This window comes from Microtus pennsylvanicus, chromosome 6 (assembly GCF_037038515.1).
Source record: "Microtus pennsylvanicus isolate mMicPen1 chromosome 6, mMicPen1.hap1, whole genome shotgun sequence".
NCBI classification, from domain to species: Eukaryota; Metazoa; Chordata; class Mammalia; order Rodentia; family Cricetidae; genus Microtus; species Microtus pennsylvanicus.
In genome coordinates this window covers 10,872,429-10,895,152 of record NC_134584.1, presented here as the reverse complement: position 1 = coordinate 10,895,152, position 22,724 = coordinate 10,872,429, and the positions used below count along the sequence as shown (strand labels likewise).

Here is a 22,724-nt window from a genome sequence, read left to right as displayed (position 1 = left end):
CAGTTCAGTCACTTATTCAAGGTTGTGATTTACGAGACTTTTTTGAAGACAGGCTCGCAATGCGCAGCTAATTTCCTTAAGACATTTTCTCCGTTCTTTCCACCTCGGCTCTGGGAAGATGGTAGGTCCCACTTCCGGTCTCCCCGGAAGTTTCGCGATGGAGAGAGGAGGTGAGGTTTGGCCGGCATGGCGGCGGGTTTCTCGGTTGATTGCGGTGCAGACGGGCTTGGGGGTGGGTGCACGGCTGTCAGCCGGTGTGGTCGCGGACGCGCGTGGGTGCCGCGCTCTCCTCCTGCACCGTCCTCCACGCCCCTGCCGGTCTTCTCTTAGCTGGGTCGCGGCGACCGCAGTGCTTGCCGGGGACTGGTTTCTCGCTTCCGTGCACACGAATTATGCCTCAGTCCGATCTTACGACTCAGGGGCTGCTGAAATCAAAGCCCTGTCGTGGACTAGCTGCTGCTTGGGTGTTACCGAACTTGCGGTTTTATTTTCTTGTCTTAAAAAAATGGCAGTAATAATATTGCCTACTTGACAGGGTTCCTGGAAGTGTTCAGGGAGAACAGTGCCTGGTCTCTTGCTGTATTTGTTCTTAACGCCCCACGCTGCACAGATCCTGTGACTTGCCCAGGGTACACTGCTAGAAGGAGACGATGTAGCACGGTCTTGGGCTCAGAGTCTCTTAACCCCAGCGTTTTGGTGCTAGAAAGATACCGTAACGCTAATTGTACTGTCCATCGGCCCGAAATCACGATCCGTTTTATAAACTTGAATTTATTACGGATTTCCACTCTCTTTAACCGTACTGTCCCTGCTGTATCATCAGGTTTTATTAGGCACTCAAAACTAGAATGCATGTAGCCGCACAGACCTGAAAGTCAGCCTGCTGTCGTGTTAATGTTGCCTAATGCCTTAGCCCTCTGTCTTCTAGTCAGTGATGGTTCCAGTGTCTTTTGTATTTTATAGTAGTCTTATTTCCCTTCAATTTTGATGAGTTGGTGTTTTAAAAAATTCAAACGGTGGATTCTGCAAATCCATTTTGCTGTTGATTTTACCTTATTTTCTGTCGGAACGCTGTCGGGATGACTCCTAGTATCAGCAGGGTATGTATAGCAAAGGACACAGATTACCTTAGGTCAGTATAAGAAAGATTTTTTTTTAAAAAGAAAAACATACAAAATGAGGTTTCATTATAAGTTTTCATATATCTAATTATGTCACGGCACCTTCCTTTAAGCACCCTTCACTGTCCCCTCTCCCAATTTCCCCACTTGCTGATCCTTGTTGTTCCTCAAGTAGTTATTTATCACATATAATACATCATTAAATCTAGGGTCCACATGCAGTATTTTGTTTTTCTTGTTGCCCTCTTATTTCCTTCCTCTCCCCCCATTTAAGATTTTACATCAGAGAGAAAGCATTAGATATTTGCCTTTCTGAAACATTTTATTTTACAACTGAATAAAACTCCATTGTGTGTATATATCCAACTCCAGCCATTCATCTGCTGGTGGACATCAAGGCTGGTTTCTCGAAAGACTTCAAGGGTGTCTTTGCTGCCAAGCCCGACAACCAGTGCTGGGTCTCCATCCCATGTTGTGAAGAAGAACACGGATGACCACTTGTATTCAGAGACTTGCCTTCCTGTAGGTTCCTACTCTGTCCTGCCTCCATGCCTTGGGCCCAATGCTTGCTGCTTTTGCCCTCAGTTCAGATTTTCTATTTATATTTTCCCTCCCTTGTTCCTTTTTTCAGTATAACATTTCTTGCATCCTTTGCTTGCCTCAATTAGTCCCAGCTACTTACCCAGGCCAGCTGGGAGACCCTGGAGACCAGGCCCTTGTTATTGTATACATTGCTGTTTTTATGAAAGGATACATGAGGTGAGGTAGAATTTGGGCCACCTAATATGTCTTTAATTATTGCTCAAATTGATAAATAGTGTGGTCTGTCTATATGATAGAGTTATGTTTAGCTTTAAAAAAGCAATCAAGTACTGAAAAGGAATAGCGTGGATGACTCTTGAGCACATCATTTTAAATGCCAGAGTTGATTAGAAGACCACATACTACATGTATGTGTGGGTGCAGAAGTTGATGAGAAGACCACATACTACATGTGTGTGTGGGTGCAGAAGTTGATGAGAAGACCACATACTACATGTGTGTGTGGGTACAGAAGTTGATGAGAAGACCACATACTACATGTGTGTGTGGGTGCGGAAGTTCTACATGTGTACCCGCATAGGGCAGAGTTTGACTCAAGGTATTTTTGTTGTACTCCACTTCATTTTTTTTGAGACAAGGTTGCCCACTGAACCTGGAATTCACCTGTTTTGACTAGGCTGGCTGCCTAGTCAATCCTGGGATCTGTCTCTACTTTCCAGTGCTGTGGTTGTGCTTGGCTTTTGCATGGGTGCTCGGAGTCTGAACTTAGGTCTTCATGTTTGAACAACAAGCACTGTACCCACTGAGCCATCTCCCTGGCCTTTGCAAGATACTTATATAAGTCCAAAGTAGAGGAGATAAAGACTAAAAGTCCTGGCTACTTAGGGCAGGTGGCAGAGGGTGGGTGGGGAGACGACAGCTAAAGGGCCATGGAAATGCTCTAAAACTGAAGAAGGTTACATACATCTATACTGGAACCTGTTAAATTGTGCACATTCAATGGGCAAGCTATTAATTGTGTCCCAGTAAAGCCTAAAAAGCTGGGTTTCTAAGCTGAGTGTGGTGCTGGATGCCTGTAATCCTAGAAGTTGGCAGGCTGAGGCAAGAGAGTTCAAGGCCAGCATGGCCTTCATAGCAAGACTGTCTCAAAAAGAAAAAAACAATGGATCCTCCACTCCTCCAAATGGTAGTCTTCAAGGATGGCAGTTAACAGTTGCTGCACAGTCTTTTGGTTTATACTTTGTACGTGTTCATTTAAACGTGGTAATCAGAGAAGGGTAGTTGTATTATCAAACCCTTTCTTAAGTTTTGAGTTGTGCAGCAAAAAACCCGAAAAATTTTCTGGTTAGCAAGCCATACTATAGCAGCAGCTTATCAGGTGTTAAACAGCTGGCGTAGGTTCTGAGACACCAAGACTGGTCTTAAATGTGTTTACAGACTATGCTGTGTTCCATTGGGATGATCCTAGAGGACACTGCATGGAAACAAGGCAATGAGCCTTGACGTCTCTCAGATAAGCAAGTGTGCAATGATTGTAGCATATTCTTCCACACAGTGTCAAAATTATAACTGCAATTGCTGAAGGCTTCTGCTATCAAACACCTAAAGGTAACTATACATCTTGATGGCAGCATTAGCAGCAGCCCCCCCATCGCAGCATCAGCAGCAGACCCCCCCCCCCATCGCAGCATCAGCAGCAGACTCCCATCACAGCATCAGCAACAGATTCGCACTCCCACCCCCATGATCACAACATCAGCAGTAGAATTACTTCCCTTCCTCATGATCACAGCATCAGTGACAGCCTTACTTCTCCTCACGTTGGCTCTCTACTATAAAAGCAGCTCTAAAACTCATTTGAAGGGGGAGTCAGAAGCAGAGGAAGCTGAGTGTTGAGAGCTGTCTTGGACTGTGACCTGTTGTCCTGTGTTTAGAGTTTTAACTCAGCAGAATAGATTGTTACCACTCTGCGGGTGTAGTGTGTAGAATATCAACCCCCTCCCCCAATATATGCATTCTGACTGATGTAGCCTGTGCAAATGTGATTGAAGATCTTGGATCAGAAATTACCTTGCACTAACAAGGTGTGCACACTTTTGTCGCAAAGAAGGGCAGGAATGGGAGAAAGCTATCAGGATGGAAGAAGGGGTTGGAGTGCTGTGGGGTTGAAATCAAAGCATGTAGATTTTGAAAGCTGGAAAATGCAGAGGAACTAATCTTAAAAGGCATTAGGAGTACTGCAGCCTGAAGCACAAATAATAAAATCCTGGAGTCAGCTATTGGGGTTCAACCCAAAAACCAGAAAAGCAAAGCAGCCAAGCTCTAGAGAAGTGTTACCTCTACCAAGGCTGGGCGACCACATACTTAACAGACAGCCTCTCTCTCTCTTTTATATCTCCTCTAGTGCTGGGATTAAGGGAGTATGACTCCCTAGCACTGGAATTCAAGGTGTAGGCCACCACCATCTGGATTCGTTTCTGCATTGATCTTTGTATAGCCCGGAGTGACCTTGAACCCTAGGATTAAAGGTGTGTGTCACCATTGCCTGTCTCCTAGTGGCTTTTGCTTTGCCTCTGGTCTTCAGGCAAGATTTGTTTATTAAAACACAAATAATATGCCACTACTGCAGTCTTGTCTATTGGGGACCTCCGAGTGCCAGCCTCAGTGTCCCCTTCAGGGTTCAGAAGAAGACTTACAGCAAACACAGGATTTAGATTTGAGGGCAAAATGAATTCTTCATTATGTACTTTTCTGCATCAGTTTCTTTATTCCCACTGTGCTGTTAGAGGCTGCTTGTTCCCGGCTGCTCAGCCCCAAAATAATCACACAGAAACCATATTATTTGCAATACTGTTTGGCCAATAGCTTAAGCATATTTCTGACTAACTCATCTTAAATTAACCCATCTCTATTAATCTGTGTATCGCCACAAGGCTGTGGCTTACTGGGTAAAGTTCTGTCATCTGTCTCTGGCCGGGCCACATGGCTTCTCACTGACTCCGCCTTCTTTCTCCCAGCAGTCAGTTTAGTTTTCCCCAACTACCTAAGTTCTGCCTTGTGCAGGCCTAAGACAGTTTCTTTGTTAACCAATAGTATACACAGCATACAGAGGGAACTCCCACATCACCATTGGAATTCCCAGAGAGTGGGGGTGGTGGTGGTCCAGTATACCAGTACATGGGAAAGAATTGTGCCCAATAATCCATACTCTGCTGAATCTTGAACAAGGGGAGTGCTTATGGTTTCACAAGAGGTCCACTGTCAGTATGCAAAAGAAGGTAGACCAGCACCTTGTGAACTGGGTTTCTCTCCATCAGAACGCATTCATTCTGGTGGGTCAGCCTCCTGTCTTACCAGCTGAGATCTCACTGCACTTGTCAGCCCACTGCAGACGTCTGACCTCCACTGGATGGTGAGAAATAAGGCTGTGGTCCCTTCTTACAGCAGCTTGAAGTAAACCCTGCTGGCCTTTTGAATGACTTTCTGATATCTGGGACCAGCCATATATGAACAGCAAGCATCTGCTGTCCCTCCTCTGACGGTTTCCTGCTTCCTGTGGGTTCATACATTGTCAGTCTTAACCCACAGCAGCGATCTGTTTGCTGTGGGGTTCCACGTTGTTCTAGTAATGAGTAAACAGTTGACACTGGGTGTCCCTGCTTCCTGTGTGCCTTACCTGCACCTGCTCAGTCACTGTCCCAGCTGTTCTCAGGCCCACAGGTGAGGAGGTGGATCATCAGGAGGACTGAGGTCACATGGCTACACTGCCACAGAGCTGGCACCTTGTCTGGCTTTTAGCTGTGCTTTGCTTGTCCTTAATCAACTTCCCCTCCCTTTAGTTTTGCATCCCACGAGGTTGCATTTTAAGTGCCAACTCAGGACGAGGAATAGTACAGTGACATTCATTCCTCCGCAGCCAGATTAGAGCTTGTCGGGTTTCTTCTGTGCTGAGAGTATTGAAATGACCCCCCTGCCATGGGCTTTCAATTTTTTTTTTTTATTAAACACTTTGGCAAAATCTGATTTTCATCTCTGGTCACCTCAAATTTGTAGCTGTACAACTAGATTGTAGATGCTAGCACGGTTTTGGTGTGTAATGCCATCAGTGTCTTTTAAATGGGCAATAACTAGACATTTTAATGCTTGTTTTTCCTTGACTTTCTTTGTTTAGACTATAAAAATGTGAAGTTTATGATTAAAACATGCAATAATGGATTTTGACATAACACATGAATTACTAGAGTCCTAGATATGTAACCAGTACAATGGAAAGAAAAGATTTTAGTATTAAAGAATTTCCCAGGCCAGGCAGTGGTGGCACACGCCTTTAATCTCAGCACTCAGGAGGCAGAGGCAGGCGGATCTCTGTGAGTTCGAGGTCAGCCTGGTCTACAAGAGCTAGTTCCAGGACAGGCTCTAAAGCTATAGAGAAACCCTGTCTCTAAAAACCAAAAAAAAAAAGGAATTTCCCCCAAATGTCTTTAATTTTGTTGGTGGGGTTTAGAAGTCATTGCAGAATTTTTATCTTGTAAATTAGATTATACCCAGTGATTGTATCCTTTAAAAAGATGAGTTAGACTGGAGAGGTTGCTCTGTGGTTAGGAGCACTTGTTGCTCTTGCAGAGGACCCAAGCTCACTTCCCATCACCTGTGCCAGGCAGCCACAACCACCTGTAACTGCAGCTTCAGGGACTGACATCTCTGCTGGTCTCTGTGGGCATCTGCACACACACACACACACACACACACACACACACACACACACGTACACAAGTAAACATAAACAAGAAACGTGTGTCAGAAGAGTTGTCGGGACGATGAAGCCTTGCCTTTGTAATGTGTGCTCTGTGCTTCTGCTCTCTTTCAACAACGGCTCGTACCTAGAAATGCCTGAGGAAGAAAGGCAGTCTGGCCGTCATGTTCTGCCTACCAGTTTGGAATCCGACAGTTTGAAGAAGAGCAATTGGGGGTTCTTGTTTACTGGGATCATTGGTGGGGCACTGGTGACAGTGTACGCTGTGGCCACCCCATTTATCACACCAGCCCTGCGGAAAGTTTGCTTGCCGTTTGTGCCTGCCACTTCGAAGCAGATTGAAAATGTCGTGAAGATGTTGCAGCACAGAAGAGGCTCCCTGGTGGACATCGGCAGTGGCGACGGACGCATTGTGAGTCACGTAAAAACTTCTACAGGGTTCGAGCCACAACTGTTAGGATTTCTGTTTTACGTTTCTTAGGAGGCTTCTGCAAAGATTTGCCAAATGCAACGGTTTGAAAAGTGTGTGTTTGGCTAAACTGTTGGACCACCAGCATGTGTTTAGAGTTCATTTTTCTCTGATTGATTTTTTTTTCTTCTGGAGGAAAGTACTCTGTAAACATGTCAGATAGAAAGAATGAGTTAATTGCTAATTACCAAATGTCTATTAGAATTTTTGGTCTAGTAAATGTGGCATGATTACAAGAAACATGTGGAGTTGGGGAGTTAAATTACCTTTACTCTTTTGCAGTGTAGATGCTTGCTTTATGTTTCTCTGTAGCGATACCTGAGTAAGTAATGATTCCCAGGAGCTGATAGAAAGTTAAAAATAAGAAAGGCCGTTGGTGAAGCCCAGCTTGACTAAAGATAGGAATTCAGGGTGGGTATAGTTACATGTAGCTAAAATCCCAGTATATGGGAGGTGGAGGCAGGAGGATCATGGCTTCAAGGCTAGCCTCGTCTAGGTACAGAATTTGGGCTACATGAGGATCAGATTTTTAGTGACTGTAACGTGTTGTGTGATCCTGGCTTGAATCTCTGAGTGAAGAAAAAGTCACTGGCCGGCAGGTGAGTGATCCTTAGCGAGGAAGGTGGCCACATCCTTAGGCCTCGTCCTTATGGTGACAGGAGTAGAGTGAGCATGGGGATGTGTCCTGGCATCATGTGGTGTGCAGACCAGCAGGGCTGCAGCATGCTCACTCATCCTGTGGACCCTGGCTTTGTGATTGAGACCTGCCTGTAGTCACGCTAGAGACCCTGAGAAGTAACTCAGGCTCTCTAGACGTTTCTTACAGTGTGACAAAATATTACAAACTAATCATAACCATTTTTATTCTGTGATGTGAAGTCATTCCTGTTGTTGGGTTGTCACCATTGCCCACCGCTGAGTGCTGTCATTTGCCGGGGGTGGGCCTGGGAGCTCCTCTCCTCCTTCCACCACTGCCCACCGCTGAGTGCTGTCATTTGCCGGGGGTGGGCCTGGGAGCTCCTCTCCTCCTTCCAAGCTAGGTTGACTGGCTTGATCTCGTACAGGTCCCATGCCGGCGACCACGGCTGCCGTGAGTTCCTGGGTGCTGCAGCTTTTGGACAGGTCATTTTCATTGCGCATGATCCTTGATTTGCTTTCATTTTCCCTTCCGCTCTGCCAGCCACTGCTGGAGAGAGGTGCATATTTTCAGCCATGGTTTCCTGCCACTAGGGTTAGCTGAGCCAGAACCAGGGATGCATTTGTCCAACACAAGCCTGAGTGTCTCCTGATACTCAAGGCAAGATCTTTGACAAAACACAGAAAACTTTGGGTTAGTCGGGTCTTGTCCATGAACTATAGAACTTTAGATACAACATTTTTACATGGGATCTTCATCGGAAGGAATAGTAGTCTTTTTAAATATTATATTAATTATATGAAATAATGGGTTTCATTGTGAAATTTTGTCCGTGTACATAATGCACTCTGGTCCTGCCCATTCCCCTTTTATCTCTTAGCTCCTGTCTTAGTTACTTTTCTATTGCTGTGGTAAGACATCATAACCAAGGCAGTTTATAGAAGAAAGAGTGTTGGGCTTACAGGGTTAGAGCCCATCCCCATCACAGTGGGATCACGGCTGCAGGCAGGGTGCTGGAATAGTAGCTGAGAGCTCCTGTCTGACCTGTAGGCAGAAGACAGAAAGCCAGCTAGGAATGGCATGGGCTTTTGAGACCTCAGAGCCCACTCCCGGTGACATATCTCCTTGAACAAAGCCTCTCTTTTTTGTTCTTTTGAGACAGGGTTTCTCTGTGTAGCTCCGGCTGTCTTGGAACCCTCTCTGTAGATCTGTAGATCTCAAACTCAGAGATCTGCCTTCCAAGTGCTGGCATGTGTCACCGCCATTGGCAAGGCTACTCGTATACTAATCCTTTCCAGATAGTTTCACCAACTGGGGACCAAGTATTCAACTATATGAGCTTATGGGACCATTCTCTTTAAAACTACCGTATTTCCCCTCTCCCCAATCCCTTCCTCTTTCCCAATAGCTCTGAAGAAGTACCTTTCGCCTGGCGGTGGTGGCGCACGCCCTTAATTCCAGCACTCAGGAGGCAGAGGCAGGCAAATCTCTGTGAGTTTGAGGCCAGCCTGGTCTACAAGAACTAGTTCCAGGGCTGGAGAGGTGGCTCAGTGGTTAAGAGCATTGCCTGCTCTTCCAAAGGTCCTGAGTTCAATTCCCAGCAACCACATGGTGGCTCACAACCATCTGTAAAGAGGTCTGGCGCCCTCTTCTGGCCTTCAGGCATACAGACAGAATATTGTATAATAAACAAACAAACAAACAAATAAATATTTTGAAAAAAAAAAGGAACTAGTTCCAGGACAGGCTCTAAAAAAACTACAGCGAAACCCTGTCTCAACCCCCCCCCCCAAAAAAGGAAAAAGAAGTACATTTTAGTGGAATATTTTAGGGCTATAAACCTTAAGTAGGGAACTCTTATGCAAGATGACAATTTTCTTTTGCTGGCCCCCACTCTGTCCAGGTGATTGCAGCTGCAAAGGAAGGATTCCCAGCTGTCGGCTATGAGCTGAACCCTTGGCTGGTCTGGTACTCCAGATACCGTGCCTGGAGAGAAGGGGTGCACGGCTCTGCCAAGTTTTACATCTCAGATCTGTGGAAGGTATGTAACGCCAAGGGCCATGCTGGAGAAGCCAGTGGACCTTCTTTATTCATGTTAGTGCATGGCTCTGCCACGTTCTACATCTCATATCTGTGGAAGGTGTGGAACATGGGGGATGGTGCTAGTAAATCTCACAGGCCTTCTCTAGTCATTAGTGTGACAGGCAAGAAAGTGGGTTGGAAAAAAAAGTTCAAAGGAATATTTTGGTGTAATAAAGTGTAAATGCATTTTTAACCTGATAGATTTATAGGAGGCTGTACTTTAGTGTAGAAGCTTCAAGTTTTGATAAAAGTCATATGAATGCTGAGAATTTATTGACTAAATTAAAGCATTTTCATTTCTTCTTTTTGTGAAATAATGAGATATTTCATTTCACTTGGAAATCAGATTCTTGATAAATGTTGGTTTTTCTTTGTGTGTGCTCACGTGTTAAGAGGGAGACAGAGATGGATGAGGGAAGGAAGAGCGTGGCCCGCGCTGTGGTGCTGTGGTGGCTCCTTGTAATCATAAAATAAAAACATTTTAAATATGTTTGTACTCTTTATTTTTATATATTTTTAAATTTATTTTTATTCTTTTCTCATCTATTATATCCCGACTGCAGTCGCCCCCCCCCCCCCGCCTTTTACCCCACCTTCCCTCTCTCTCAGATCCTTCCTCCCTCCATCTCCCTCAGAAAAGAGCAGGCCTTTTAGGAATATCAGCCAAACATGGCATCATATGTTACTATGAGACCAAGCACATACTATCAGATCAAGGCTGGATGAGGCAACCCAGTAGGAGGAAAGGGGTCCAATATAGACAAAAGAGTCAGGTACTGCCTGCGCTCCTGCTGTTAGGAGTCCCACAAGAACACCAGGCTACTCAGGCATAAAATACAGAGGACCTAGGTCAGACCTTACAGGCTCCCTGATTGCTGAGAGCCCCGTGAGTCAGCTGATGCTGTGGGCTGTGTTCTCATGTTGTCTTGTCCCCTTTGGTTCCTCTGATCCATCCTCCCTCTCCTCTGCAGGACTCCCCGAGCTTGGCCTAATGTTTGACTGTGGGTTTCTGCATCTGCTCCCGTCACTTGCTCGATGAAGTCTCTGGTCTCTTTGTTGAGTCTGCTAGGCTGTGGTCCTAGAACACTCTGCAGGTAGTGGAAGCTGTAGGTTTGTAGCTGGGTTGGGGTCCCAACTCTTCCACTTGAGGCCTTGTTTGGTTCCAGAAGCTGGCCGGCTGGTTCAGCTCCATGTCCCCCATTACTAGGGGTCTTTGCTAGGGTCACCCTCTTAATGTCCTTTGTATTAGGTATTACATCACCCCTGAAATGGGCGTGGTTTGAAGCATGATTTCCTTAATTTACAGTTGGTATCTGGTTACAAGTACATACCATGTTTGTCTTTCTGGGTCTGGTTACCTCACTCGGGAGGATTTTTCAAGTTCCAGCTATTTGCCTGCAAATTTCATGATGTCATTGTTTTTTTTTTTTTGTTTTGTTTTTTGTACTACTGAGTAATACTCTATTGTGTAAATGCACCACATTTTCCTTATCCATTCTTCAGTTGAGGGACATCTAGGTTGTTTCCAGGTTCAGGTTAGTATAAATAAAGCCGCTATGAACATAGTTGAGCAAGTGTCCTTGTGATAGGATGGAGCATCCTTTGGGTATATGCCTAGGAGTGGCATAGCTGAGTCTTGAGGTGGACTGATTCCCAATTTTCTGAGAAACTCATATTGATTTCCGAAGTGGCTGAGCAGGTTTGCACTTGCACCAGCCGTGGAGGAGGCTCCCCTTGCTCTGCACCCTCTGCAGCATGAGATGTCACTTGTGCTTTTGATCTTAGCCCTTCTGACAGGTGTGAGTGGAATCTCAAAGTTGTTTTGATTTACATTTCCTGATGGCTAAGGATGTTGAACATTTCTTTAATTGTTTCTCAGCCATTTGAGTTTCCTCTGTTGAGAATTCTGTTTAAATCTGTACCCTATTTTTTAATTGGATTATTTTTTTCTTGATGGCTTCCTTCTTTATTCTTCCTTCTTTCATGTTCTTTCTTTGTTCTTTCTACTGTATACTTTTTTTTCTATAGAATGTATACTCCAGCAAAGTCTTTCAGGTAATATAAGGATTACAATGTGGTTACATTATGTTTTTCAAGTGAATGAATATAATGAATACAAAACAAACAGTAATTGGATTATGTAGTTTGTTGGTGTCTAGTTTTTTGACTTCTTTATATATTTTGGATATTAGCCGTCTGTCAGATGTGGAGTTGCTGATGATCTTTTCCCATTCTGTGACTGCCTTTTTTTCCTATCGATGCTGCCCTTTGCCTTACAGAAACTTTTTAGTTTCATGAGGTCCCATTTATTAATTGTTGATTTTAGTGCCTGTGTTATTGGTGTTTTAAAAAAGCAAAAGAAACAAAAAAGCTCGTGACTCATGTTACAAAGTACTTTTCCTTACATGACAATTCCCGCTGTGGCACTGTCCTCAGCAGCTGATGAAAACGCACTTGGATTCTGCCCGCATAGTTTTCAGGCTGTGTATAACTAAACGGTCTCACAGAGTAAATACGACTTTTATTGGGCAATAAGAATTCTGACTGGCAAAGCACTTTTACCCCGTTTTTCAACTGCTGCAAACACTATTTTATTGATCTTTTAGTGCACTGTTTAGGGAAGAGGAAGATCAGGGGTCTGAAGACATACGTGTGGAGCCGTGGCTCTAGGTGAACTGACCGGCAGCAGGCACAGTCCTGCTTGATGGAGTCCCTGTGAGGACAGGAGCTGAGGCCCAGGATGCGTTAGGAGGCTATTTGGGACTGTGGGAACCTGCCTCCTGGCCTTGTGGGCTCCAGAGAGACAGGTTGGTTGTAATGCATGACGTTTTAGGATTAATACACCTGTTCTCCACCTTGTTTAGGTCACCTTTGCACAGTACTCCAATGTCGTCGTTTTTGGTGTGCCCCAGATGGTGAGTATGCACCCCGTTCTCCGTCGCTCTCACGAGGCAGTGATGGCTTCTCAAAGCTTAGAGGGAACCCTGGTTTATTTTTTTTAATTTATTTATTTATTAAAGATTTCTGCCTCCTCCCCGCCACTGCCTGCCATTTCCCTCCCCCTCCCCCAATCAAGTCCCCCTCCCTCATCAGCCCAAAGAGCAATCAGGGTTCTCTGCCCTGTGGGAAGTCCAAGGACCGCCCACCTTCATCCAGGTCTAGTAAGGTGAGCATCTAAACTGCCTAGGCTCCCACAAAGCCAGTACGTGCAGTAGGATCAAAAACCCATTGCCGTTGTTCTTGAGTTCTCAGTAGTCCTCATTGACCGCTATGTTCAGAGAGTCCGGTTTTATCCCAGGCTTTTTCAGATCCAGGCCAGCTGGCCTTGGTGAGTTCCCAGTAGAACATCCCCATTGTCTCAGTGTGTGGGTGCACCCCTTGCGGTCCTGAGTTCCTTGCTCGTGCTCTCTCTCCTTCTGCTCCTGATTTGGACCTTGAGATTTCTGTCCGGTGCTCCAATGTGGGTCTCTGTCTCCTTTCATCGCCTGATGAAGGTTAATATTCAGGAGGATGCCTATATGTTTTTCTTTGGGTTCTCCTTATTTAGCTTCTCTAGGATCACTAATTATAGGCTCAATGTCCTTTGTTTATGGCTAGAAACCAAATATGAGTGAGTACATCCCATGGGGAACCCTGGTTTAATGAACTACTGAGGACTTTACAGGTGTAGTCATTACAGATTCAGCCGCATGTTAAAATTTTAGTTTCAGAGAAAAAATTCTCAGTGATCCACCAAAGCCTTACCAATCCCAGGTTGAAAACTGCTTTACGAGGCCCCAGCATTGAGTGAAGTTGGTGATTTTCACGGCTGCTCGCTTACACCCGCTGCAATCACTTGGGGAAGTTAATGGAATGTTCCCTTTGAATTGATCATTCTTCAGTTTTGCTGGAAGATAATTTTAAGGGTGGATGAGCATTGACTGGTTTCAATTTCCTCCCATTCACAGATTTGCTAAAGAGCTGAGTATTGAACTTTGATTATGTACTTTCAAAGTGAAAATGCCACATTATTGTACTGAAAATGGGCCTCTCTCGCCCTTGCAGTGATGCTCAGGGTAGGATGCTTCACTGCCATTGCTGGTTTGGAGTCAGACAAATCAATCCCCTTTACTTCTCAAAGTCTGTAATTGTAGTCATAATAGTCTTGGCAGGATCGGATGTTTGCTGAAATGGCACTGGATAACTGACAGGGTTTTTAATTTAAAATAAAAAGGAAATTTTATTTTTGTTCTTTTGTTTTCTTATTTATGCCTTGGATTTTTGCTGTTCTTTGAGCTGGAGTATCACTGTGTGTGTAGCCCTGGCTGGCACTCAGGCTGGCTGTCAACCTGCAGCCTCCAATTCCCAAGAGTCTGGGTTATGGACACGTGCCGCCATGCCCAGCTCTGCCTGGGACTTTTATACACGGTGTATATAAAACTGCAGAGAAACTGACCCCCACACTGGAGCTTTCAGAGTAATGGCACATTCTTTTTACAAACCAGAAGTGACTGTATTCCATATGTCTGCGATGGGACCCGTATTGACTGTGTATTTGTTCTGAAAGTGAAGGCAGGTGTGAGGTCTTGGTCCCTGATCACTTAAAGCTTGCTCGGGTCAGGCCTGGGCTCACACCTGTACTCCCAGCACTCTGGAGGCCAAGGGAGGAGGATTATTGTCAGTTTTGAGGCCAGCCTGGGTTACAGAATAAGGCCCTGTTTCAATTCTCCCCACCCCACAAATAAAAATAATTTGGGATCATAGACTAGACAGGGAATTTTGATGGTGGCTTACTACTTAAGATGTGTGGGCTTTTCCTTCTAAGATGTAATAATTAGCATATTGGGGACAAGTAACTTTAATGTAGAAAGTAGAAAAGTGTATTCACTGGGAATTCTACGCTGTCTGGAGAGAGGAAGTTAAGCTGAGAGGCGGGTTCTGAGCTTCTGCTTCCGAGTCCCAGCTGGGGGCAGCAGTGGTCTTTGTAATGCGGAGTAGGGGCTGCTCTGCCGCCAGGCAGGCTTGGTTTGCACTGTTTTGGGGCTGTTTCCTCAGGGGCAGTATGGGTCTTGTTATTTCGAAAAACATATTTGCAATTATTGCTTATTCTCCTGAACACAGACAAATGTTAACCAAGGAATCCCAGCATTTCAGTGTTTGCAGGGGAAAGAGGAGCAGTGGGAATCCATAGAGCATTCTTGTTCCTTAAAAAGATCCTCATGCAGTGGGTTGGCGGGAGCTCATTTGGCATCTGTTAAGCTGGAGTGTCACGTGTTGGATTCCCACTTTCAGCCGGCATCAAATTCTGATCAACTGGAAGTAGCTGACTGGGAAGATGGAGACCACCAGTTTTGTCCTCTGATAGATGTGTGGCCCTGGGAAAGCCCTGAACCTGACTGTGTAAAGGATGCTATTGAACTGCACACCATTCAGTACTCCTGACATGGGCTGATGGCCTTCCAGAACCAACATATCACGAGAAGCGTCTCAAGGTAGCTAATGCACAAGGGGCTCCTGGAGAGCCAGGAGGAGCCTTAGGGCAGTGTGGAGGAGGACAGCCAGCATTGGAACTCCTCAGCCCTGCTTTTGATACCACCTGGATTATTTCAGATAGCACAGTGCAGTTGTAAGTGGAAATTAGAGCTAACACTTCAATATAAAGTACGTGTCAAGTACGGCGAGGAGTCCCATGTGGACCTGGTGAACACTATGAAAGTGCCAAATGCCCTATTTATCGTGAATTTATGCACCAAGAGGCGCTTTTCAAAATGTGAAAAAGAGCAGATTAATTTGGTCTTTGTTTAAAACTCTCTGTGAGGCTGCAGACGTAGCTCAGGTGGGAAGAGTGTTTGTCTACGTGCATGAGGCCCTGGGTTCGATCCCCAGCACTCCTGAACCAGATGTGCTGGTGCATGCTGTAGTCCTTGCACTTGGGAGGCAGAGGCACAGCATCAGGAGTTCAAGGTTATCCATGGCTGTGCAGCCTGTTCGAGGTCAGCCTGGATTACAGGAGATCTTGCTCAAACAAGCATCCCAAAACCCAGAACATCAAACACTTAACCCTCTGTGACTTCTTGCTAACTTAGGGAAAAGGTCCAAGCATGCCATAGGACCCAGACTGGTCTGGAGTGACCCTTACCCACTTGTGACCTTGTCTTAGTCCTTTTTGTTTTTTTTTGTTTCTTTTTTCAGTTTTCTGTACATCCATTCTTGTTGACATCAGGCCCACTCTGCACTGGACTTAGTGAACACCTACCCTTTCCTCTGTGAAGCTGTCCTCAGTGGTCCTATGAAGTGGGTCTTAATGCTCCCTACCTTCCACTCTGTGGCATTCAGTAAATACCGTATGCTGTGAACTTCTGTGCCTGCAGGCTTTGCTCATGCAGTCGGTATGGCTGCTGCACAGGAGATAGGTCTCTTTATCTCTTAACTACATAAGTGAGCAACAAAACGTGAATATTGTGTGGTACCTCATCTTCGCTCTAGAGGTGGTGGGACCTGGGAGAAGGCAGACTAAAGTCGCATGCAATAGCTAACTCTATTCAGAGTCTCAGACAATTTATGCTTTGAGGGTTAAGAAAGCTCACAGGAATAAAGTTGCACACAAGCTGTCTACAAGCCACGTGTGGCAAAACCACGTTTTCCATAGAGTCATAAAAAGGATAGTTTAAAGGTGTAATTCAATAACTGCAAGCAATAATGAGTAATCTGAAGTAGACTCCCTCCTCCCCACTACACCTGGGAGCAGCACAAACACAGTCTGAGAACAGTTCCGTGTTTCAAAGGAACTGAGGTCACATGACCCTTGTCTTGTTTTCTTGGAGTGTTCTCACAAAAGCACTCCAAGTTCTTCTCACACGACTCCATTCTTGGACTGTGTTCTGACAGTGGAAAGATTATATGTTAAATGAGACATCTACAGAGAAGATGTCGTAGCCTAGAGGAGAATACTGTCTGCGTCTGCGGGGTTATCCAGGACAGGGAAGGAGCGGGGCTGGGTCAGTATCCCTGGAAGGATACCCTCCATGGGCAGTGCTCTCCTGTTGGCTGGAGAGCACTAAGCAAGTGCAGGTGATGAGGGTGATGTCAGTTTGAGAGGAGTCAGGGGATAGGACTAGCACATGAAGGATGCTGGTCTTTCCAAGGGAAGGAGCTGTTGAGGGTAAGCAGAGAGCATAGAGACTGGTTAGGCAGACAGAGACCACCACTGCATGGAGATCAGACCCAGACATTAGAGATCGGGAGACATGCTCTATTGGGTGTCCAGGTGACAGACTGAGGTGCAGTCTAGTGTGGGTTAGCTGGTGAGAAGGCATCTAATTCTAGCTGCACTACAGAGAGAAACTCAGCAGGGGTAGTGGGCATCTCCAGCAGTGGCGAGAGACAGAGGAGTCCAGGCCAGCTGCTTCTTGTCTTCTGCTCTTGGATGTTTGGGTTGCCAGGAGCTGAGCCATCTATGGCAGCTATGTGGGTGCTCCTGAAGTCACACTGACAGTCTTGGGTAAGGAAGAGTCTGGAGCTCAGGTGCACTTCCTGACTGCACAACCATGGGCAGGTCCAGGAAGCAGGCAGGTCTCAGGGAGGATCTGCCCAAAGCCTGAGCTTTATCTGGGAAGTGAGACATAATCAGCCAAAGCTTCGGGAGATCCTCAGTAAGGATGTTACCACCCTGGGAACCAAGTGGAGGAGGAAGGAGGCTTCTGGGTCGTGGGTCAGCGTTGTCAGCCACAGGTCTGTCTTATGCCGTTAGCTGATTCAAGGTGTGCCTCAAATTCTGAAGATGTGATTAGAATATGATGAGTTTGTGTCACTTTGAAACCCATAATGATATGAATAATTTTGAATTCTATTAGACAGGCATGACACTACTCTTCGTGTGTGATATCAGAACAGATTTGATGCATATTTATGTGTCATTTAGTCAGTTAATTTCTTAGGATTGAAATAGCTTCTTTCATTTTTAGGTTTATCTTGACTTAGCATATGACAGTCACTCTGAAATAAAAGACACTATAAGAGAGAAAAGAGTAGGAATGTGAATATATTTACAATTATCTTTTTATGAACAAAATTACCATAAGAAACCTGATATTTTGAAAAATGCTTGTTGTCTTATTTTTTGCTTATTTAATTCTTCCCTCAAGGAATAATTTATTTCCATTTTTTTTTGTAATTCTTGACTAGCCATTAGAAGAATAGACATCTTTTCTCCTTAATGGAATTTATTCTCCATTATCAATTCTATTGATGCATTAAATTTTTGGCTTATCCCATCCATATCATGTTTTTTTTTTCTAAGTCATTTTTGTAAGATGCTAGTCAAGAATAAAACCTTCACAAGAGCCCTGCTGGTTTCTCTATCTTGCTGTAGTTACTTTTAGAGGGAGTAGTTTTTGCTTAGATCTTCATTTCTAAGTATCATTTTTCACTACAGGGAACTAGGAATCCTTGAGAATAGCTGACCTAGGGTTATAGGAGGGAAGGTACAAAAGATTGGAACATTTTATCGAGCCAAAACATGAGGAAGTACTCAAAATATTTAACGGGAGTATGTCCAAAGGATGGAGCAGCCAGATGCAAGAGGTGCTCCATGGCCAAATTAGTACAGTTTGAACATTAGCATAAGCAAGGCCAACATTGAATTGTGATCCACTGAATGAAATTAGAATATGATATGTATATTTGCAGTAGATAGATGTTGCAGGCAGAGAGGCAGAGGAACAAGGAAGGGAAAGCTCTCCCTTGCAACATAATGCTAACTGATGCTAACTGTTCATCTAGAGCAGTGGTTCTCAACTTTCTTAATGCTGTGATCTCCCCCCCCACACTATAAAATTATTTTTCTTGCTACTTCATTATTAGGCACACGCACAGAGGTCCTTGTACTCACAGAGAAGCTCTAAGAGAACTAGGAATTTAATCATGCACTGGAGGAGATAAAAATCAAATGCCTGCATCCCATCCAGAAAGTTGAGAGTGGATTTTGTTAAGGACCTGGTGAGGCAGACCTCACCCACCTTCTATAGAGGGAGACCTCACCCCAATTCCCCAGACTCTTCCCTCCCTAGACCATTATCCACAAGTATTCTATGGCCTGCTGACCTCTATGCTGTATTGGTTAGAGACCACACTAGATTCTAGGCCCTTAGCTTTAGAACCCATTCTTGTGGTCACATGTAACTTTGTGGAAGAGTCTTTGTAGTCACACCTTAAGTTATTGTGCACCTGATTGAACTGGTCGGACCGATTGTTGCCTAGAAACCTTTTCTCAAGTTGTTCTGTGTTTTAAATATGCTGACAGTGAGCCACTGTTCTCCGATGTCTGATCCAGGCTAATGAGGTCACTATGCTGGGTTTTCATCCTTACCTCTTTGCAGATCACTGTCTGCATTGACACCTGCCGGGACCTCCACACGTCATAGGTGTAATTTTGCTATTCTTATGAATCATAGTGTAAATATCAGTGTTTTCTGGTGGTCTTAGGGGATTCCTATGAAAGTGTTGCTACGTTGCAACCTTTATAGTAAAAATTGGCTGCAGTTACAATCCTCAATGTCTGCTATTCTAGGCAGAGATGGTCTGAGGAAAGATGCTTACAGTTTCTTTCAACGTCACTAAGGGAAAGGGAAGATAGTAATACATTACAGAGATTCCAGATTCACCTGAGCAAGTGGTTGATGTCACCACCAGGAGCAGGAGGGCCTTCTGGGCTTCTGGAGTTCTGAGAAGTTAAAAGGCATTGCCAAAGACCCATTGAGCCATCAGGAGCAAATGGCAGAGGAGCCTGAGGTGAGGGTAATTGGTTCATTGGTCCATTGTCATGAAAGACAAGAAAGATAGGAAGTGTCCCAGGTCAGAAAAGACCGAGTGGGGTATAGCTGTAAGTGAAGCCCTGGGTCAGCATGCATAAGGCTGATCATCCCCTACTACTACAAAACAAAACATAAAAACAGACAAAAACCTAAAACTAGGAGACCAAAGAAACCGTACTCCTGTAGGACAATGGTCTTTTATCCTGTCACTTGTACTATTTTTAATAAAATGCTGGTTGGCCAGTAGCCAGGCAGAAAGTACGGAGAGGTGACCAGGTAGGAAGTAGAGGCAGGTAATGAGAACAGGAGAATTCTGGGAAGAGGAAAGATTCAGTCTGCAGTTGTCACCCAGACACAGAGGAAGATGAGAATGCCTCACTGATAAAAGTGCCAAGCCTTCCTTGTGGCTAACACAGACAAGAATTATGGGCTAAGATGTAAGAATTAATTAAGATGAAGCCTGAGCTAATAGGCCAACCAGTTTATGATTAATGTAGACCTCTGTGTGTTTCTTTGGGACCGAACGGTTGTGGGACTGAGTGGGACAGAAACCTCGGTTACAACCGTGTGGCTAAACACAGAATCCCTTCCTGAGTGGCACAGGATACCACTGGGAGAAAAAGACTGAATTGTTCTGGGGTTACTGTGGGCAGAATAAGTTCCTGGGTGTGAGCCTCACGTGGAGTGTGTAAGAAACAGAGTGTCGTATGCAGCCTCCTCTCAGAGGTTTAGAGACAGTTCATGGGGGAAGAGGACCATAGTGAGCAGGAGGCGGCAGCGCTGGAACTCTGCAGGGGTGGACTGCAAACGGGTCCTTTGTTCAGTTCTTGGGAAGAGGACGGTAGTGAGCAGGAGGCAGTGAGCAGGAAGAACTCGGGTGGACTGCATATGGGTCCTTTGTTCAGTTCTTGGGAAGAGGATGGTAGTGAGCAGGAGGGGGCAGTGCTGGAACTCCACTGGGGTGGACTGCATGGGTCCTTTGTTCAGTTCAAGCAAATGGACACCGTCTCAAAATCAGTTAAAAGTAAGATGAGACATATTTTTAGAATATGAGGGTGCTCATACATTTTTACAAACTGCAGATAATTTAAAATGTTTGTTGATTATAGTTAAAATGTTAATACTTTCAGTAAATATTATTACTTTTTTTGGTAGATAGGGTAATAAAATTATATGAGATTGATATAATCTCTATTGTTTAGAAATTCATGGGTTTGCTGCAGATGTAGCTTAGTGGGAGAGGGGTGTCTAGTGTGTGAGGTCCTGGCTGCACTTCATAGAACTGAGTACCACTAAGGAAGGACATGTATTATCAGGACATTATACACATGTTAAAGCCTATTTCATGCTTATTCTTTTGGTTTTTCGAGACAGGGTTTCTCTGTAGCCCTGGCTCTCCTGGGACTCATGTAGACCAAGCTGGCCTAGAACTCACTGAGATCTGCCTGCCTGCCGAGTGCTGGGATCAAAGGCATGCCACCATCACCTGGCTTAAAATTATTTCTAAATGGTAGAATGTGTCTTTTCATGGTCTGACTAGACAGTATTTTACCAATCTTAAGTGTTGATTCCGCAGTGTATTGATATTATCGAGAAAAAATAACAGTGATTGTAATTCAGTTGTTTGATGTGTTCCAATTCAGAGATGTTAAAAGTATAGAAAAATATGTCTTAAATACATGAAATACATGCTATATTGAAGTACTTAAGTAGGTAAATCATGTAAAATAATTAGTATTTTGATTATTGCCATATCATGATTTTTGTCTGAAAACCAGGAATTCATGATCTACATCTGCTGAAATAGGTTATTTTATAATTGGTCCTGGAAGATGTCCTTGTAACTGCTGTTACAGTATCATCTTGTGTTGTTGAGACCATTTAGAGTCCTGGCCTCCAGCTGCTCTTCCCTGCTAGAGATCTTTACTTTCCTTCTGATTTGAGTTACTGAAAGCTGTGTCAAAGTTGTTTACCAGCTCTGCTTCACGAGCACGTGTTGCCTTGGCCTTGAGGATCAGAGGATAAGGTTTTCACCTGTTGGCCCACTTGACTGTTGGGTATATAAGCCTCCAGGGTGCTACTGAAGAGGGGGCTTCTTACCAGTGACTAGAGGTCCGTGTCTCTGTCTGTGTGTGTTTGTGTATTTCAACCTCTAGCCCCTTGCCCCAAGCTCGTGAACCTTATGCGCAGACAGGCGTTGTGTGCTGCATTGCGTTAGTAATGTGGTTGTATTGCCGGGGACTGTGACGTCATCTCCTCTGCTGTTCTTCACAGATGCTGCAGCTGGAGAGGAAGCTGGAGCTTGAACTTGAGGATGGTGCTAGAGTTATCGCCTGCCGCTTCCCTTTCCCACACTGGACTCCAGACCACACTGCTGGAGAGGGGATGGACACCGTGTGGGCGTACGACGTGGACAGTTTCAGAGGACGGGAAAAGAGGTCTTGAACACGAGCACCGTGGGGGCCATCCAGTCCACCTTCCCTGAGGCCACAGCAAACTGCCCTTGACACGGGATGAGAAGTCATGCTGCTGTCCTTACCTTTTGGAGAAAATGAACAGGAGCTCAGAAAAACATTTAGGTGTAAAGGCAATTTCACGTAGCCTGGGTTGGCCTTGAATTTTCTGCGTAGCTTAGAATGGCTTGAACTTCTGATCCTTCCTCCTCTACCTTCCCAGTAAAATTTGCTCTTAGTGGAATATTTTGAATGGGTCTACTACCTTTTCATACCGTAGGATGCTGGAAGATACAATAACTGAGCTGTGTTTGTGGGCCAGAAGGTTGTCATCTCGCAGCAGTGTGGTTTGATGCCACAGAAGAGAAAGGGGGCAGTCATGCAGACATCTGCAGTTTCCTGTAGATTTGTCTCCCTTCTGTAGTTTGTAGCTAAATTAATTTTCTAAAAGGCTCAGAGAGTGACATTTTTATTTTATAATATTTATAAGTACTATTTTGCCCTAATGCCTTCTGTACTTTGTTGATTGAATCTGTACATGTCCGCCTGTGTGTAAACAGACGGTGTAATATGCCACATGTTTTAAACTGGGGGAATTGTGACAGATTGTACATGGCTTTAATTGGCGGTGTGGTCCATTTGCTGTCACCGTGTTACTGTGAATGGCATCTTGGATTTGACGAGGCATTTAGAGAAGCTCCCTGGCCCAGGGAGAAGTTAGTAAGAGCTTTGCAGTGACTGCTTGAGCTTTGCAGTGTGACTTCCTGTCTCTCAGCCTTGGTGTCTGCTACCAGGACAGTCCTGGTAAGATCCGTTTTTAAAATGCGCTGCACAGTCTTTGGTCTGTAAGTGATACTCACATTTTAGAGCTGAGG

General features: G+C 44.8%; 1 protein-coding gene across 9 annotated transcripts; it reads left to right on the top strand.

The window, feature by feature from the left end:
- Positions 1–102: 102 nt before the first annotated feature.
- Atpsckmt (ATP synthase c subunit lysine N-methyltransferase) lies at positions 103–22,093 on the top strand. 9 transcript variants are annotated; one of them, XR_012910868.1, is made up of 7 exons: positions 181–1,100; positions 1,494–1,643; positions 6,549–6,829; positions 9,427–9,564; positions 12,470–12,520; positions 14,877–15,076; positions 21,671–22,093. XR_012910868.1 is itself a non-coding variant. In XM_075975785.1 (7 exons), exons 4-7 carry the CDS (start codon positions 6,551–6,553, stop codon positions 21,839–21,841), a joined length of 639 nt encoding a protein of 212 aa, XP_075831900.1. In that variant the 5' UTR covers positions 186–1,100; positions 1,494–1,643; positions 4,069–4,192; positions 6,549–6,550; the 3' UTR covers positions 21,842–22,093. The 9 variants fall into 9 exon arrangements, 7 of the variants coding, with proteins under 7 accessions (XP_075831898.1, XP_075831900.1, XP_075831901.1 ...); XM_075975785.1 differs by lacking the exon at positions 14,877–15,076 and adding an exon at positions 4,069–4,192 and having other exon boundaries at positions 186–1,100; XR_012910867.1 differs by lacking the exons at positions 181–1,100; positions 1,494–1,643 and adding an exon at positions 103–170.
- The last annotated feature ends 631 nt before the right edge of the window (positions 22,094–22,724 follow it).